Source organism: Bubalus kerabau, chromosome 10, assembly GCF_029407905.1.
Source record: "Bubalus kerabau isolate K-KA32 ecotype Philippines breed swamp buffalo chromosome 10, PCC_UOA_SB_1v2, whole genome shotgun sequence".
NCBI lineage: Eukaryota > Metazoa > Chordata > Mammalia > Artiodactyla > Bovidae > Bubalus > Bubalus kerabau.
The window spans coordinates 51,210,066-51,229,300 of NC_073633.1; the positions used below are offsets into that span (position 1 = coordinate 51,210,066).

The 19,235-nt window shown below is 35.3% G+C and overlaps 1 protein-coding gene across 9 annotated transcripts in view; it reads left to right on the forward strand.

Annotated features, from left to right (window-relative positions):
* Positions 1-19,235, forward strand: part of HERC1 (HECT and RLD domain containing E3 ubiquitin protein ligase family member 1) — a 214,073-nt gene that overhangs the window by 101,320 nt on the left and 93,518 nt on the right. For 7 of the 9 annotated variants that reach the window (XM_055537702.1, XM_055537694.1, XM_055537693.1 and 4 more), the window contains exons 23-28: positions 1,552-1,864; positions 2,283-2,403; positions 9,569-9,620; positions 13,142-13,207; positions 16,265-16,533; positions 18,344-18,559. In XM_055537702.1, the coding sequence (XP_055393677.1) occupies positions 1,552-1,864; positions 2,283-2,403; positions 9,569-9,620; positions 13,142-13,207; positions 16,265-16,533; positions 18,344-18,559 (1,037 nt within the window). The remainder of the gene's footprint in view (positions 1-1,551; positions 1,865-2,282; positions 2,404-9,568; positions 9,621-13,141; positions 13,208-16,264; positions 16,534-18,343; positions 18,560-19,235) is intronic. The other 2 variants (XM_055537700.1, XM_055537701.1) reach the window with 1 other exon arrangement.

Below are 19,235 nucleotides of genomic sequence, written 5' to 3' on the forward strand. Positions count from 1 at the left end.
GATTCATGGGGTCACAGAGTCGGACACTACTGAGTGACTGAACTGAACTGAACTGAAGGTTTAGTTTAGAAATTCCTGAAAGCAAAGACTAAAGGGGAAAATCACAGTAACAAAATATAACTTCAATTACTGTATAATAAAGCATTATAGTTAACCAGAGTGTAATAATTTTTAAACTAAATACCATTTTTGAGTATCAATTATATGCTGGCCTTTGGGTCAAATGCTTCACATAGATTAACTCATAATCCTCTCAGTCTTATCAGATGATTTCTAGTATTACCTTGTTCTAAAGATGGACAAACTCAGGTTTAAGGAGGGAAAATTATGTGCCTAGGGCCACAAGTAGTAGCAGCTGAAATTAGAACCAAGTCTGCCCAGAATTCCAGTGACAATTCTCTTAATTACTTTAACTGGTTTCCAACTCTGGACTGTTAGTTCATTGGTTTGTTTTTCTTAGAAATAAGGGACTTTCAATAGCATGATGAATGTATTATCATAATACCTTGAAATATACAGATCTGTTTTAAAGTTTGTATTTCCATATTTGGAGAAGGAAATAGCAAACGTCTTGCCTGGGAAAACCCATGGACAGAGGAGCCTGACGGGCTACAGTCCTTGGGGTTGCAAGACTCAGACATTACTTAGTGACTAAACCACCACTACCACCACCTCCATATTAATAGATGACCCTAGTATTTTACTAACTTTTTTGCCTAGTTTCTCCATTAAAAAGAACACCTTCACTCAAATTTGAGCAAAATCTTCTTTTCCTCTTGTGAAATGTCTATCACTGCATCAGAACCTTGTTAAACCCACTGACTTTTTACACTTGTAAATTGGGGAGGGCTGGAATTAGATGGACATTTAGTAGAATCCAGTTCTCTTTCAGCAAAGACCTTTAATGGTTGTGCTTATTTAATATGTTCAAAATACAACAACGTGTAGATGTTAGGAATTATATGGACTTTGGAAGGGGAAAAAGAGCTTTTCATTTAAACTAATGCAACTTAAACTTTGTCTTTTTCTCTTGTATCCTGACAATTTTCAAACCAAGGTTGTGAACATTTCAGAAATGGGCAGTTATTTTTATCTAACCCAGTGGTTCTCAAACTAGGATGGCCTTCAAAATCAGCTGGAGGGCTTGTTCAAACACAGATTGCTGGCTCTGTGCCTAGAGCTTCTGATTTAGACAGTCTGAGTGAGGCACAGTATTTTTCATTTCTAGCAAGTGCCTGGATGATGTTGATGCTGCTCTTCTGGAACCACACTTTGCAAACTACTGATCAAACTCACAAGAGTAGAAATAGAATCAACCAAATCTAAATTCTATAAAGGCATGAGTATTTCCTATTGTAATTTTTATAAGTTTAGTATTATACATATATTTTCAGTAAAATTTTTACTTAGATGCTGTATTTAATGTCTAAAAAATAATTTTCCCTCTTTCAGTAAGTTTTTGGTCCAAACTTTTTGACTATTTTTATTGTTATTTTCTTTGCTCTTCTCTCCCCATGTGTTAAGACCTTGTTTTTGTGTTGCATGTTACAGAAATCTTTCAGTGTTTCCTCTCAGCCCGTGAAGTAGCTCGTAGCCGAGATCGAGATAGAATGAACAGTGGGGCAGGGTCTGGGGCTCGAGCTGATGATCCACCTCCTCAGGCTCAGCAAGAGCGAAGGGTGAGCACAGACCTTCCTGAGGGTCAGGATGTGTACACTGCTGCCTGCAACTCCGTGATCCATCGATGTGCCCTGTTAATATTAGGAGTAAGTCCTGTGATTGAGGAGCTTCAGAAGCGAAGGGAAGAAGGACAGTTGCAGCAGCCTTCCACAAGTACCTCTGAAGGGGGTGGACTTATGACCAGGTGGGACTGAGTAGAAACTTAAAACATTTCTTCTCCCTTTGTTTCTGTATGCATTGAAATGATTTATTCTGAGGTTAACACAGACATGGAGGAGGAAATACAAATTGACGGATGAATTTAATGTATAGAGTGATCCTAGTTCAACCTGGAGTATAAATTTCTGATTAAATGAGACAGCACAGTTTTTCATACATATAAGCAACAGTAGTTGAGAAACATATGAAAATATTTGCATATCTCTGTAATTGATTAAGTAGACTTTGTGCTTAGACCTAACTGAGAGCCAGGATTTTCCATCAGCAGTCATAATTACTCTTCACTGTGTGTGTGTTTTATCTCTATGCTGCTAGTTCCATTCAATTTTATGTTCACTAACAGTCCCAAATCAAAAAACTTTTCTTTGTGCATTGTGAGACAGGAGTGAAAGTCTTACTGCAGAGAGCCGGCTAGTCCACGCAAGTCCAAATTATAGACTGATCAAATCGAGGAGTGAATCTGATTTGTCTCAGCCTGAATCAGATGAAGAGGGTTACGCACTGGTAGGTATACCTAGATTCAGTAAAGGATTTTTGTATAAATACATAAGAGTTTGGTTAGAGTAAGTAATATACATTTGTTTTAGACAAAAATGTTTTTTTAAAAAGAACTTTTAAGAGAAATGAGATAACTTTATTGCATAGGTATTTATCACCTGTATGTTAGTGACTCTCAGATTACTTTCTTTAGCCCTGACTTCTTCCTAAACTCAAAGTTCATGTTTCTCACTCCCTGATGGACATTCTACCTGAACATGTCAGGTGACCACAATCTTAACCTATCCAAAAATAAACTCGTTTTTGTCCCAAACCTGTTCTTTCCCATCCAGTATCTTAGTATTAACTCCCCAGGCTGGAAACATAAGTTCATCCTTGCCTCTGCTGCTGCTGTTGCTGCTAAGTCGCTTCAGTCATGTCTGACTCTATGTGACCCCATAGACGGCAGCCCACCAGGCTCCCCCATCCCTGGGATTCTCCAGGCAAGAACACTGGAGTGGGTTGCCATTTCCTTCTCCAGTGCGTGAAAGTGAAGTCGCTCAGTCGTGTCCGACTCCTAGCGACCCCATGGACTGCAGCTTACCAGGCTCCTCCGTCCATGGAATTTTCCAGGCAAGAGCAGTGGAGTGGGTTGCCATTGCCTTCTCCGCATCCTTGCCTCTACTTTTTCTTAATTCCTGGTCCTCCTCACTCCCCATAGTCCAATTAATCCGACCTTGAAAATTTTACTCCTAATACCTTTCTAATATGTCCTGTCCATCTTTCCTGCCACTGTTCTGTCTCAAATTTTTCTTCTCTTTTGCCTGGCCTAGTACAAAACCTTCAAACTGGTTCCCTCTCTCTTGTCTTATACCTGTCTTCAACATTTCACTAGAATAATATTCCTGAAATACAAATCTGTTTTTATCTCCTCTACTTAAAATCTTTCAGTAGCTCTCAGTTACCTATCAAAAAAGCCTCAGGATCTGGATTGCAGGCATTTAAGGTAAAAATCAAAGAAATGAGATGCTGATCTATATAAGAAGTAGGAAGTAATGTGTGCTGTAGTGTGATGGGTTAAATAAATTACAGAATGAGAACAGTCTGATAGCTTCTATTTGAGTAGCTTTGGACTTGGAGTTGATAGCTAGATTTTCATTTTGACTGTTCCTCTGCCTTTTATGTGAATCTATATGTGCTACTTTACCTCTCTGGGCCTTAGTGTCCCATTGTGTGATACGAGGATAGTAGTGCCTGTTGTGTATGTGGTAATGTGTTAGACTTGACTACTGTTTTAGACTTGGCTACTGACCCTGATTCTACTGCTGAAGAGCTTTTTTTTTTTTTAACATTTTTTTGGAGGATAATTGCTTAACAATGTTGTGTTGGTTTCTGCCTTACAACAATGTGAATTAGCCATAAGTATATATATATATGCTGCTAAGTCGCTTCAGTCGTGTCCGACTCTATGTGACCCCATTGATGGCAGCCCACCAGGCTTCCCCGTCCCTGGGATTCTCCAGGCAAGAACACTGGAGTGGGTTGCCATTTCCTTCTCCAATGCATGAAAGTGAAAAGTGAAAGTGAAGTCGCTCAGTCGTGTCCGACTCTAGCGACCCCATGGACTGCAGCCTACCAGGCTCCTCTGTCCATGGGATTTTCTAGGCAAAAGTACTGGAGTGGGGTGCCATTGCCTTCTCCAATATAAATATATATATATATATCCCCTCTTGAGCTTCCTTCCCTCCCCACCCTTTTATCCTATCCCTCTAGGGGGATAGGATAGCACAAAACACAGGCTGAGTTCCCTGTGTTACACAGTGACTTCCCACTAGCTATCTGTTTTATACTTGGTGATGTATATATATTTCAATGCTACTCTCTCAATTCATTCCACCCTCTCTTTCCCCCTGCTGTGCCTACAAGTTCATTCTTTAGATCTGCATCTCTATTTCTGCCCTACAAATAGGTACATCAGTACCATTTTTCTAGGTCCGTATATATGCATTAATATATGACATTTATTTTTCACTATCTGATTTACTTCACTCTGTCTAACAGGCTCTAGGGTCATCCACCTCAGTTCAACTGACTCAAATTCGTTCCTTTCTATGGCTGAGTAATATTCCACTGTATACATGTACCACATCTCTATCTATTCATCTGTCGATGGACATCTAGGTTGCTTCCATGTCCTGGCCATTGTGAATAGTGCTGCAATGAACACTGGGGTACATGTGTCTTTTTGAATAGTGGGTTTGCTTGGTCATAAGGTAGATTTATTCCTAGTTTTTAAAGGAATCTCCATGCTATTCCCCATAGTGGCTATATCAGTCTACATTCCCAAAAACAGTACTAGGGTTCCATTTTCTCCACATCCTCTCCAACATTTATTTTTTGATGATGGCCATTCTGACCAGTGTGAGGTGATACCTCACTGTAGTTTTGGTTGGCATTTCTTTAATAAGGAGCGATGTTGAGCATCTTTTCAAGTGTTTGTTGACCATTTGTATATCTCCCTTGGAGAAATGTCTGTTTAGATCTTCTTCCTGTTTTTTATTGGGTTATGAGCTTTTCTGATATTGAACTGCATGAGCTGCTTGAATATGTTGGAGATTAATCCTTTGTCAGTTGCTTTATTTGCAATTATTTTCTCTTATTATGAAGGTGTCTTTTCATCTTATTTATAATTTCCTTTGCTGTGCAAAAGCTTTTAAGTTTAATTAGGTCCCATTTGATTATTTTTGTTTTTATTTCCATTTATTCTAGGAGGTGGGTCAAAGAGGCTCTTGCTGTGCTTTATGTCAACGAGGGTTCTGCCTGTGTTTTCCTTCAAGAGTTTTATAGTTTCTAGCCTGTAGTTTTTGGATTGATTAATGCAGTCCATTTTTAGCTCTGAAATTCCTCTCTTGTGTGAACAGAGAAAATAGATGTGAAAGTGTTTTTGAGAAGTATGGAATGCTACATAAATATGAAGCTATTGTTTAAAAGAAACTTCTAAGTGTGAAAGATTCCTCCTCTAGGAAGGTTGAACAGTGTCTTCAAGCAAGTTTCATTGTATGTTTTTGTTTGTTCTTCCTCCTTTTCTTCATTCCCATTAGTATCTCTGTGTCCTGATTTCACATTCTCAGTCTTACCATCTACTGAGAATTCCTTTCTGTCCCTTTGATTTTCCAAGTTGATCAGTCTCTCTATTTATTCTCCTAACTGTGACAATTCTCAGAACTTCAAGTGACTTATAGGGATCTGTACCATTCTACATATCCTGGCGTCACTCCTTTCTGGTCTCCTCTGCTGCTCCTCTCCTCCTTGATGACCCTCCTTCTTGCCACACTGACCTCTTGGCTTTTCCGTGAACATACCACACAGCTTCCCCATAGGACCTTTACATGGCTGTTTTTTCTAATTGTAATACTGTTGTCTGCAGGCAGATCCCCTCATTTCAAGCCTTTGTTCCGATGTTACTCTTTTGGTGATGCCTACCCTGACCACTCTATTTGAAACTTCAGTTTGCCCTCCTTTTCAGATGTTCACTCATTGTCCACTTTGCCTTGTTCTGTCCCTCCCACTCTACCCCCACAGTGAAAATGAAAGTCACTCAGTTGTGTCCGACTCTTTGTGACCCCATGGACTATACAGTCTACGGAATTCTCCAGGCCAGAATACGGGAGTGGGTAGCCTTTCCCTTCTCCAGGGGATCTTCCCATACCAGGGATTGACCCAGGGTCTCTGGCATTGCAGGTGGATCCTTTACCAACAAAGCTAGCTATCAGGGAAGCTGATATCCAGGTCTCCTGCATTTTCTGCATTGCAGGTGGATTCTTTACCAGCTGAGCCACAGATGAAGCCCAGGAATACTGGAATGGGGAGCCTATCCCTTCTCCAGCAGCTCTTCCTGACCCAGGGTCTCCTGCATTGCAGATGGATTCTTTACCAACTGAGCTATCAGGGAAGCTGATACCCGTCCCCCGCCCCCACTCCCACTCCCACCCCCTGCCCAGTACCTAGCATTATTTAGTTGCTGTATTTACCAGTTTCTCTTAGCCTACACTAGAATATAAGTTCCCTGAGGACAGAAATGTTTGCTGATTTTTTCATGGCTGTATCCCAAGTACCTGTAGTGCCTGGCACACAGTAGATAGTCATTAAATATTTTTAAAAAAAATGAATATTTAATCTATTTTGGTAAAATTTCTGTGCCTATTTGTTCTTTCAGCTCTTTAATTTAGGCCCTTGTTACCTTTGCCTGAAATGGGTAGTTTTCAAACTGATTTCCCTGCCTTTTCCAGTCCCTCTCCTTTGATACTGCTGCCAGAGCTGGAGCTCTTAAAAACACCCAAAACAAGAACACACTTCAACAGCAGAACACCTGGTCATGCTACTTTCTTATTCATGCTATCTTCTTATTAAAAAAAAAAACAAAAAACCAAAAAAACTCAGTTACTGCCCAGAAATCAAAGATTCTGGAAAATTTTACCTGCCTGCTTTTGAAGCACGTTTCCTTGCAGTAATCTGCAATTTTGCCATAGCATAGTAGTCCATCTGCCCGACCCCAAACATACCTTTTGGGCCTCTGCTCAATGATTGTTTGCCTTAAATGTCCTTTTCCTTTGTTGATGAAGTCTTGCCTTTCTTCTAAGGACTGGTTAAAATGTCACCTCTTCCAAAAGTTGACCTAAGATTACTCAACAGTGACTTTGTTGTTTCCCTGGCAGTTTGTTAGTAGCTCTAATAAACCACTAATGATTTGTCTCATGTTGGACTTACTTAATTTTTTAAAAATTTTATTTATTAATTTTTAAATTTTTGGCTGTACTGGAACTCTGTTGCTGCTTGTGAACTTTCTCTAGTTGTTGGATTTACTTATATATTATTAGTATTTCTTTCCAATAGACCTCTTCAGAGTTCTAGAGTTCCTTTTTTAGCGCCCCTCATATTTCCAACATTGTGCTTTGCACATTGTAAATAATTGACAATTCATTTCAACTGATATGAAAAGGTGAAAAATGAGAGTTAAAGTGGCATACTTTTTGGAAATAAACAATGAAATCTGATTTAATCACAAAACTGTTTATTTGATCTGGGGCCTGACACTTTTAGCTTTCTGAACTCCAGCATTTTTATCTTTGAGATGGGGAATATCTCTGCCTGTTATGCTTGCCTCCCTGGGTTGTTGTGAAAAACAAGTTTAGGAATACAATTTAAACTGAAAATGCTGAAAGTTATGTTTTCACAACATAATAGGAAGACGAATAAATGGAGGTGGGTTGAACTTAGGTCTAACTGCCAAGTCTGGTTTCTATAGTTTAAAAAAAATTAATAAACATAATTTTAAAAAAGATAGACTTTTGATCATCTTTTATTATGGAATATTTAGAGAGATAGTGTCATAAGAAGTGGAAAAGTCAAGAACTAGAGAGAGCAAATTCTCTTGTTGATGAGGAGACCTAGGCTGAGCCTTCTGTTTTGAGCCTCACATAGACAAAGAGGACCAAGCCATGGGGCAATGTGAGATTTTCCAGCTGAAATATGTTACCCTTCTGTCTGAGTTCATTTAGGATTATCATTTATATCTTTAATATCTAGTAGTACTTATTTATCCTGAATTGTTACTGAATGAAATGCTTTCTTAAAATAACTGAAGTTAACCAGCTTAATGCTAAACCTGTGTTTTAATCTTCTTTTATAAAGAGTTTTATTCGATATATTATCTGTTTCTCTTGTTTTAGTAAACAGAGAAACCTAAGTCAACAGTTACACAGTTAAACCCAAGTTTAACTGTTTGATTGGCAAATGTTATACTTACCATCATTTCTTACTATACTCTCCTAATCTACCTCCCTCATTTCCCTACCCCCTTCTTTCACAAAAAAAATTGATTTACCATTCAAAAGTAAATACTATTTATAAAAGTATAAGAGAATGAATTAGGACTAGAAGAAGCTGAGAGAGGAAAATAGTCCTGAGTAAGATTTGCATACCTCCTCATGTATCCTGTAATGTTCTCCTAGATATGGGCCACTGAATAGGAAAAATATGAGTTGCATGATTCACAATGACTAAAAGATAAAAACAAAAAGTAAAAAGTTTTTATTTTTGAGAAAAACTGAGATATTTCTGGTTCTGAGGCCTGAGATAAATTTCTTCAGTAATCCCTAATGGCAAAGGTACTGTTTGATAAAAATGTTACATTGCATGACATGGTAATATTTTCAGGTATCATGACAACTCTTTGTTGTTTTTTCCAGCACCAAATGGCCTGGTAGCATGCTTATTTCTGGTGTGTGTGTGTATGTAAAACAAAATGTATTTACCCACAATGTGGGTTACCAGGAAAAGATTTTCCAAATAACGTTTCCTAAATAGATCTGTTTTGTCACTTCTGCAGGCTTTCTTCTTTGCCACCAACTTTTTTATTGTGTGATAGAGTGCAGTTGAAATTGCTGAGATCCTAATGTCATATCTGTGCATAAATCTAAGTTATGGGTTTATACAGACAACCAGTATATGGTTGTCTTTACATAAGAGAGAGTAGATAGTTGTCACCAGTGCCTCCTCAACACATGCACACAGAAATATACTTCTGTTCTTCCTAAAAGCCTGCACTGTTTTATTAAGCTGACTGCAGTTTCACCAATTTGAGATTTCTTTATTTTAACAGGTTTTAAAAAACCTGTTAAAATACAACTAGAAGGCTTAGGACTGTCTTAGTCTTCTGTTAGTGTGGATCTATAAGATTCTCTTCTTCTGTACACCTAGCCAAGGCTAATAATTTTAGAACCAATAGAAAGTGAAGGTAGAACAAGTAGTAATTTTGGAAAATGAGACTTTGCTACAGGGGCTTTAGGCATCTTGAGGGTATTAATAAGAGATCATACTGTGTTTGGAAGATAAAAGACAATGATTTCAAAGAGGAAATGGTGATGACAAAGAAAAAGTTCTGCTACTTTACACTGTTAATTAATGTGCACATTGATTTTGTGTATTAGTTTCTCAGAGTCATGTGCCTGAGCTTTCTTGAGCTGTTTTCACTGGGTTTTTAGAGACTTGTTTTCTTAGCCTGACTTGACTGGTGAATAAGTAGCACATTGCAATAATTATATAGATTATTTTTTATTCTAGTACTCTCTTAAGTCTTAATCTTGAAATTATTTTCACAATTAAATTTTATGATTTGTTTTTAACTTAACAGAGTGGAAGACGAAATGTTGATTTGGATTTGGCATCATCTCATAGAAAGAGAGGTGAGGATTAAATATTAAATGTATGATTAAATTAAGTAGCTCTTTTTATATCTGATGTGTTTAGATCTGAATGTCATTGAAGCATTATTGTAAAAAAAATTAGAAACATTTTGTCAGAAAAGCTAAGAGGGAGATCATTTTCTTGAAAATAATACTCTTAAAAGTCTGGGAATGTATAGGAGTTAAAAATCGGTTCTGTTTCTCATTTGTCGTGTTTTGACTTCTTTAAAATTTTGTGGATTCTGGAAGCAGTACTTTATATTGTGGAGGCGTTATGGACATAATTTTCTATACTTTAGCTCACTGGTATAGTTCCTGTAGTTCAGATGGTGTTACAGGAAGAGCTGTTTACCTCACTCACCTTTCATACACATATATACACTTCTAAACTGAGAGTTTCTAATTTTTTTTCCTGTTTACCTCTCAAGATAAAACATGTAAGAAATAAACAGGTGATTTCTAAAAATGAAATTTTCCCATGAGGAGCAATTTTAAGAGTGTTATCAAGAGTTAAATTTATTTGTTAAAAGCTGTATCTTAATGAATAATATAGTTAACTCTTGTTTATATGTACCAATAGATGGAAAGAACAGTTTTAGATAATACAAATCCAAGGTAACTAAAAGCTCACCGAGTATTATTCTTTATTAATTTGCATTTGTAATTAAACCCATTTATTCTGTGGTTGTGAAAATGTGAAGTGTTAGAAGTTGCTGCTAGTGGTAATTTCCTAAGAGCTGGTGGGAAAACTTTTTTCCTCCTGATATTAAATCTTTTATATTTCAGAATTGAACCCTTCTCTTGATAGTTTCCTTGGCAGGATGTTAGGTTTACCTACAGGGAAAAAAAGAAGGGAAAACTGAGAAATTAGAGGAAGCAATGCACACACAGTTTTTTCATTTTTGTGTTTGTAACTTAGAAGAAATGTTGGTATTTATACTTAGAATACTAAGAATGATTTTTTTGACCTATTAGGAGTTATGAGGACTAGAGCTGGTACTTTCTTTATTGAAAAGTCTTTTAGTACTATAACATATCAAAGCTGCTGGGTTCCAAAAATATTATAGAGTATATGTGATATCAAATAAATTAGCGTTGTTTAATGTCATATGTAATGTGTATTTTATTGTTTTCTAATTCTTTGAAAATTGGCAATTCATGTGCCATAATTAGCCAGAAGTATCATTTTCTTTAACCACTTGAGTTAGGAATTAAATTTTTGGAACATTTTTACCTTCCTAAATTTGGTTAGCTCAGGTGAAAGTTGTTGCTTTGATTTTTATGTTATATTAATGAAAAGACGGCTTCAAACTCATTGAGTAGCATAAGGGATCCAACCTTTCATATTAAGAGCTTCCTACTATACTTGTATACTCATAAGTGTTATTCCATTGGCTAAAATTACTTTTCTCTCAGATATTTATTATGCTTATGAAAATATAAATTTGAGATTCAGTTTATGATAACTATGTCAGCATGTAGCAGCAGCAGTCAGCATGTAGCAGAGTAATCTTTGGAATAAAACAAAAAGTGTTATTTTTAGCTTTGAATTAAGAATAACCTAGAATTCAAGTGTAAATTACTTAGAAATTAATATGACACTTTAACTATCCTAGATTTGCTCCCTGTTCATAATTTTAATCAGTTGCCCTGTAAGTAGATTTCATGTGGTTTTAGAGCTAAGTAGATACAAATGAATTAATTATCCAAGTTCAGTTTATGGGTAAGCCAACTTTTCCAAAAGTTCAAGGTAGTGCCAAGACATATCAACTTCTTGAAACTTTATTTTATTGGAAACAGGCAAATAAATAGGACCTCATGGGAAAAATTTGTTTAAATTACCCATTTAGGAGGTTTTAATAGGGAGGCAAACTTGTTATTATGTTAATTATGATAATAGCACTTAATGTGGTACCAATTTATTCTAGTAATCATTTTATATCTTAATGTTCTCAGGCAAAAATTTTGCTGATAGCTTTGTTCCTAGAAGTAGGTGACTAGAAAATGGAAGAATTACTGTTTTAGGAAGAGCAGCAAAAATACTGTTCAATCTCATGAATCATAGTGTTTGTGGATTAAACAATGAAAATGTATACTTAATAGTTTCATTTATTTAATTATAATGAATTTCTTTTTTTAAAAGAAATTAACATTGAAAATACACTTGGAACATTATATTTTCAAAAGAATTTTTTAAACTCATGTATATTTAGAGACTACCCTCTGACCACAGTGGGGTTTTGTTTTGTTTTGTTCTTAAATGATGGTAGAATACACCACTCTGTTTTTTCCTTATTTATTGTCAAAATGGACCAGATGTCATAAGCTATAACATGCCTATCTTCAGTTGGGCAGATGAACCTACCAAGTCTGAGAACTTTTTGGAGCAGTTCAGGTGTTCTGATTCTGACTTGAGCTATGAAGGACAAGCAGATGTCCAGCCAAGTGAGAATTCTTTTATGTGCTTATTTATCCCTTTCCAGTATTTTGAGGAGAAAATGTAAACTTTTTTCTCTCACTTTTCCTTTTTCATTTATTAGTCTAGTAGTCCTGAGTTATTAAAAGTTTAGTAAGAGAAATTAGAGATAGCAATATTTAATTGTATCTGTTATTGAAACTAAATGGATAGATTAATGACAGTGGTTGTATACACATTTCAGCTGCTCTTAATATGTCTCCAAAGATACTCCTTGAGAGGGCCTAGTGCCTATAATTTCAGTGTTTGACATTGGGGATATTGGAATTCATACTGTTGAGCCATGAATGCTTCTTTTCCCCTCATTCAATTAATGTTTCACACTTGGTACAAGCTCTTGGTCCAAGAAAGTGAATATGGTAGGAAGGAGTAAAGTGAGCAAATAAATTGAGCTCAGCCAACTTGCTCATCAGAGCTAAATTCTAAATTAAAAAAAAATCATAAATTACTTTAAAAGAGACAGGTGATCCATATTTCTGCTTAGCACCTCAGAAGTAATATCAAATTTGAATTCATTAGACACATAAAAACTTTGCTATATGCCAGGTATCGTGCTAATCACTTCAAACATATTAACCCATTTAATTGTCATAATAACTTGTCAAAATTCTTGACAAAACCTGTTAAACTTGTTAGTATTTGGGTACTTTGATAAATATGTAAAAGATTTGCTGTAGCTGGGTAGAACTGAGCACCTTCTTTACTGAACGACAGTACCTTTTTGCAGATACTTTAGTTTTTGTATTTAAGCTGAAGCTGATATAATCAGTGAAAAATGATGGAGATACCAAAGCAAAAATTGAAGAAGGAGCATCATGGTTTGATTTCACCACCCTGCCCCAGGTCTTTAAATATAGTGTTAGTGTTTTATTGCTAAATAATATCAGAAACATTTATCAACATGTGTGTTTCATGGTATGACTTGTATGGGTGAAATGCTATTTTATCTATGCATTTCAAATTAGATTGTATAAAGAAGAACAAATGTCAATGTTGTCTCCTGTATGAAATTTCTCCTTTTGTCTTCTGATTCTTGTTGTGGTAGTGTATTTACTCCTTTTTGGCCAGTTGAGCCCCAGAAAAAAGAAGAGCTTCAAGCAAGTACATGATGGCATGTTTAATTTTTTTCCCCTTTTAGCTTGCCTACATATTTTATGGTTTATAAAGTATGTATTACAGCTCTGCCATGTTCATTTTGAAAATTCCACATAAGAACCAAAGTTACAAGGACAAGTAAACAATCTCAAATTTCTTGTTGGATTTCATATTTTCTTTTTATAGTAGGAGACTCTGAATTAACATTAAGTAAGAATTGGGTCAGTCACAGTTACTCTATAGAGGCTTTTGATATGCTTTTCAGACACAGTATTTCCTATATTCAGATAAAACAGTACAGAACAAATTAGTTATTAGGTTATTATAATTTTTTTTTAAATTATAGTTTTTCATCTCTCATTTCCATACTATGAGATTTTGTGTTTCAAAGTATTTTTGATATCAGCCTAAACATTTTGGTTATAAAAATTCATTTATTTATCCTAATGCTTTCGAGTAGCGTCTTTCTTGTTCTTTCTTTTGTTCATACAAAGTTTTGTTTGGTCTATACACTTAATAAGTTGCATGTTTTAAATTAGGGGTCAGAAAACTATGAATAGTGGGCTAAATGTGAATTGCTATCTTTGTTTTCAAGTTTTGTTGGAACACAACCACACTCATGTATTATCTATGGCTCCTTTCACATTACAACAGAAGAGTTGAGTAGTTGGATGAACCGTGAATAATCCACAAAATCTAAAATATTTACTAACTGACTCTTTATAGATAAAGCTTGCTGATCCCTGCTTTAAATTGCAGAGAGGACTTAATTTGGGGATTGGCTACCTATTTCATAGGATATTTTGAAGTATATTAAGGCAATTCACTTCCTGTAGATTCTTCACAATTGAACCTTTGTGTAGGCAGACAGTGGAATTCCCATGGATCAATGTTTTGTGAGTTGATTAACAACAAGTATTTGTAAGATCACTTCCCATAAACTTAAGGAATTACTTTTATTAATTTAGAAGATCATTTTCTTTGAGCCTCTGTTTCCTCAAGTGAGGAAACTGGACTAGATAATCTTTAAGGTTGCTTTTACTTATGTGGTTCTAACATTAACTCTTTGCACATTTTATTTTCATTTTGAAAAACAATTATAAGTATTATAAGGTAGAAGAACTTTTTATTCTGAAATTTTTTTATTGAACCAATAGGCTCAATGCTAAGAACCAAAAAATATTATTTGTAAGTTAAGGTTAAATCCAGATTCTGATTTTGGAATGCTTACAAAAATGAAAAATGATTCTTTTTTCCCACATTCCACATTCCCTGCTTTATTTTTTAAATATCATTTTTAATTAAATACATTATGCATCCATGACATTTTTCTTTGGATTTTTACTCTTTTCTGTTATACTTGTGAAAATAATCAGCTATACAATTAGGGGAAATTTTGAGATTGGTTATTTCTATTTCAATAGAACTGAAAATCTAACATTTTTTAATCTTAAGAATTCTTGCTAAAATATGGAAGGCAGATAAACCATATATTCTTTGTCATTCTAAATTATTTTAGTAGAATTCATATAAATTATTTCATAGCTGCTTTATAGTATTAACTGCCTGTTGTGAATTCCTGTGTCTCATTTTGAAGTCCTAAGGTTTTCCTGACATCATTGTAATAAATCAGAAATAAGTTAATACAGTCAATATTGTGTTAGTTCATTTTCTCTGTGGGCATTAGTAGTCCTCTTCCCAAATCTTTTCCATCTAGTATGTAACAAATGTAATTTTTGTAATACATGTTTTCTCATTCCTAATTCATTCCTAATAGAAAAATTTCGTGGGTTCACACAGTAAGATATTCCACAGCACTCAAAGAAATGAACTGTGGCTACACGGAATAATCTGAATGAGTATTAGCAATATTATACTGAAAACATAATATACAAAAGATTGCATAAAATGATGCTTTTTTATAAGGTCACAGGCAACTAACACTAAACATTATTTGTCTTGGGCATACATATAAAACAGTATTTAACAGCAGTAATGAAAGCGTTAGGTGGCAGGACACAGGAGAGAGATGGGTTGTGGGGAGGAACAGATAGATAGTACTCTGCCAAGTTTTTTATTTCTTGTGTTCACATTTATTATAAATACAAAAGCAAGCCATGCATGGACTAATGATGAGAGTATATCATGAGCCAGAGTATAATTAATCTAACTCATGTACCTGAGATCAGTTAAACCAAAAAAGACAAAGCTTGTAAGAATTTAGACATTGTTATATTTATTTAAAGCCCCAGCTGGCACATGACTTGGACAATGTTGTGATGACACATAATAACATTTTTGCTGTCTAATGTAAAGATTTTAAGCTATAAAATGCCCTTTGGCAAAACTAATGGTATTAGCCACTATTGTTATACCATTTGGTAATTTTATGTAGATATAATTTTATAGTAAATCTTATATATTCTTATCTGTGAAACTTTGCTTCTTCTATATAAAGGAGTTTCACAGCCTGCAATAAATGTGCATATAACACAGTGAAAATGTTTATTTTCACTGTGTTGAAACCCAAAGGTGATGATGTCTCCTTTTTGTTTAAGTTTACTTGCCCTTCTATATTCATTTTTTTGGTAATATTTCATTGCAGATATGTAGACACTTCGCACAATGTTAATTCACTCTTTGCAGTGATAATGTTAAATCAGATGAAGTTCTATTGCTAGTTGATCTTACCAGCAGTGTCCTAAGTGCCTAGTTCTGTTGTGTTCATAAATGATGGTCTGGTTTAATACTGCAGAGCCTTTTAAGCTAAGCATTTTGAGAACAGCTTCTGCCTTTCTTTTTCTTGTGGCAGCGTGTTGCTAAAGCGCTTACAGAGACACTGGTACATTAAACAGGGCTTTCCCTTTCTTTTCTTACATTGCTCTAGTTTTTGTTTGTTTATTGTTTTTTAGCAAAGCATTTTGCTCAGATTCACTTAATGCATGCATGTATTCAAACATGAGTATCCATTCCTCACCAGTTGGTATGATAACAGCACTCAGCCCTCATCTAGTTTCAGAATGTATGTTCTACTTGGTCATCACTGATGCATGTTTGTTCTGTTTGTATATAGGTCCTATGCACAGTCAGTTGGAATCTCTGAGTGACTCATGGACTCGCCTGAAACATAACAGAGACTGGTTGTGCAGTTCCTCTTATTCCTTTGAGTCTGATTTTGATCTTACCAAGTCTTTGGGAGTTCACACTTTGATTGAAAATGTTGTAAGCTTTGTGAGTGGAGATGTGGGGAATGCCCCAGGTTTTAAAGAGCCAGAGGAAAGTATGTCTACAAGTCCCCAGGCCTCCATCATTGCAATGGAGCAGCAACAGTTAAGGGCAGAAGTAAGTTTTTGATGTTTACTCCTTGTGAGGGACTATGAACCACTGAATGTACAATCAATAGGAAAAATTTTTCCTTTTCTTCTACTCCTTGCCTCCCTCTTTCCTTCACCTGAGCTTTTTGATGTTGCTATCTTAACTGGAGCAACTTGATATTTTCTTTGCAGTGAACAATAGTGTATTTTTAATTGCTGTCTTTTAGAACAAGATACTCTAATCACTAAGTGTTTCCTTGTCTCCTAGAAACTATAATAAGATTGGTGGGTGACTATACAGATCTGCTCTTAGAGTCTCCATTTTTGACACATTTGTCTGTTTAAAAAGGGCTAGATTAGAACATCATGGTAATAATGATGAATGCTAAAGTTAATGAACAAAGCCTCTTAAGTATCACCCTCAAAATATTTATTAATGATTGTGATTTTAACATGTCCTCAAATTCTTTGATACTCTTCCTGCCAGGAGGTTGAGCTTAATTTTCCTCCTCTTAAGAGTAAGCTGGACTTAGTGACTTAGAGCTAACCGAGTATGAAAATGGCGGGGAAAAGTAATTTTACTTTGCAGAAACCTGGCAGACATCACCTTAACCAACTGATCAAGATTAATATCACCATGATTAATAGGTTACGCTAATATCATGCACGGTGATAATAATATGATAAGAAGGAGACTTTGTAATATTCTTCCCCCAAATCCATATCTGTAGTCCAAACATGAGAAAACATCAGGCAAACTCAGATTGAGGGACATACTATAAAATACAGGAACAGTTCAGGATGGGGAACACATGTATACCTGTGGCGGATTCATTTTGAAATTTGGCAAAACTAATACAGTTATGTAAAGTTTAAAAATAAAATAAAATTAAAAAAAAAAAATACAGGAACAGCCCTTTGTAAGCATCAGGGTCATGGAAAACAAAGACAGAAACTGTCACAGACTAAAGGAGACAAGACAACTAAATGCAGTGTAATATCCTGGATTGGATCCTGGAACATAAAAGGGGCATTATGGGGAAACTGGTGAAATCCAAATAAATTCTGTGGTTTGGTTAATAGTGTTGTACCAATGTTAATTTGTTTTTGATAAATATACCATAATTATGTAAGATATTAACAGTAGGAGAAACTTGGGGAAAGTATATAGGAACTCTTCTATAGATACAAAATTATTTCTAAATAAAAAGTTTATTTAAAAAAAAAAAAAAAAGAGGAATAGGCCAGTTGACTGCTGTGGTGGATATTTGTCCTCCTAGGGAAGATAGAGCCCAAAGTTCAAGAGAACCACATTGAGACCTTTTGGGAATATTTCTTCTAATTCTTGAACTAAAGAGTATTCATTCTATATAACAGTATTATAAGAAAAGAAAGAAATATCCTTACTACCTGACACTTTTGAAACCTTCACATGTATCTCCTCATGAGCATCACAGTAGTTCTGTGAGTAGATTAAAGTACTAATAGCCTCATTTTATACATGAAGAAACTGAGACTCAGGAAATTAAGTGAGTTTTCCAAGACTGCATAGTAATTGGACTACTCTGGCCTTTAAACTAGGTCTCCTGCATCCAGATTTACTACTTTTTCCACTGTACTGTGTAACTTCTTTCATACTGAAGTATGTTGCAGAGACCTTAGAGATATTTTAATTTTTAAAGTCATAATAGCAAAATATTTATGTCAATATAACAGATTCCTAAGAAATACCAAAATTTTCTGTACACTAAGAAATATATTGTCTATGACGTAGAGAGTTATTTGTGTCTCAGTTCAGTGAAGAATTCTAAAATATGTTTATTTTACCTTTTCGCAAGCTCCGTTTAGAGGCACTTCATCAGATACTTGTTCTGTTGTCTGGAATGGAAGAAAAAGGTAGCATCTCTCTGACAGGAAGCAGATTGAGCTCAGGTTTCCAGTCATCCACTCTGCTCACATCTGTGAGGCTGCAGTTTCTAGCAGGGTGTTTCGGTTTAGGCACTGTTGGACATGCAGGAGCCAAAGGAGAGAGTGGCCGATTGCATCACTATCAGGTAGGTGACAAAGCTGTCCTGTGAGGATGACACCTTAGCTGTATTTTTACACCACCAGTTTAATAATGCTAAACTTTTTGGTGTTTAGAAATGAGATTTAAAAATATAAAGACCTAAATGACTTAATGATATCATTGGTTTCATTTCTTGAGTAATAGTAGTGTAGCTGCAGTTAGATAAACCAATAGGTAAGCTATGGTACTGTTATACTTTTACATTCTTTGCTGGCTCAGTTTTATTATCCCTTAGCCAAATTGCATAGAGGTAGATTTAAGTTGGAACAGGGTTGGTATTTGGGAGGATGGGTTTCAAAAATTTACATTTTAGACTTGATCAATTTTACTTAGTTTCTTGGTTGTTTGAACTGTTTTTTTTAAGTGTTCTCTTCATGTCTTCCATGTTTAGAGAGGAGAAATGCTTTGTGGGAAAGGAGAAAGATTATATAGAATCAAGAATTTTCAAGCATTGAAAAATAAGTTTTAACTTTTATACACTGAAATATGTGAAATGATTAAAAACCACCATAGGGCTCTAGTATAGACTAGGAATAAAATGCTATTATTTTCAAAAGTAGGAAGTGTTTATTTAGTTCTTTGGCCCACTTTTTGATTGGGTCTTTTATTTTTCTGGAATTGAGCTGCAGGAGTTGCTTGTATATTTTTTGAGATTAATTCTT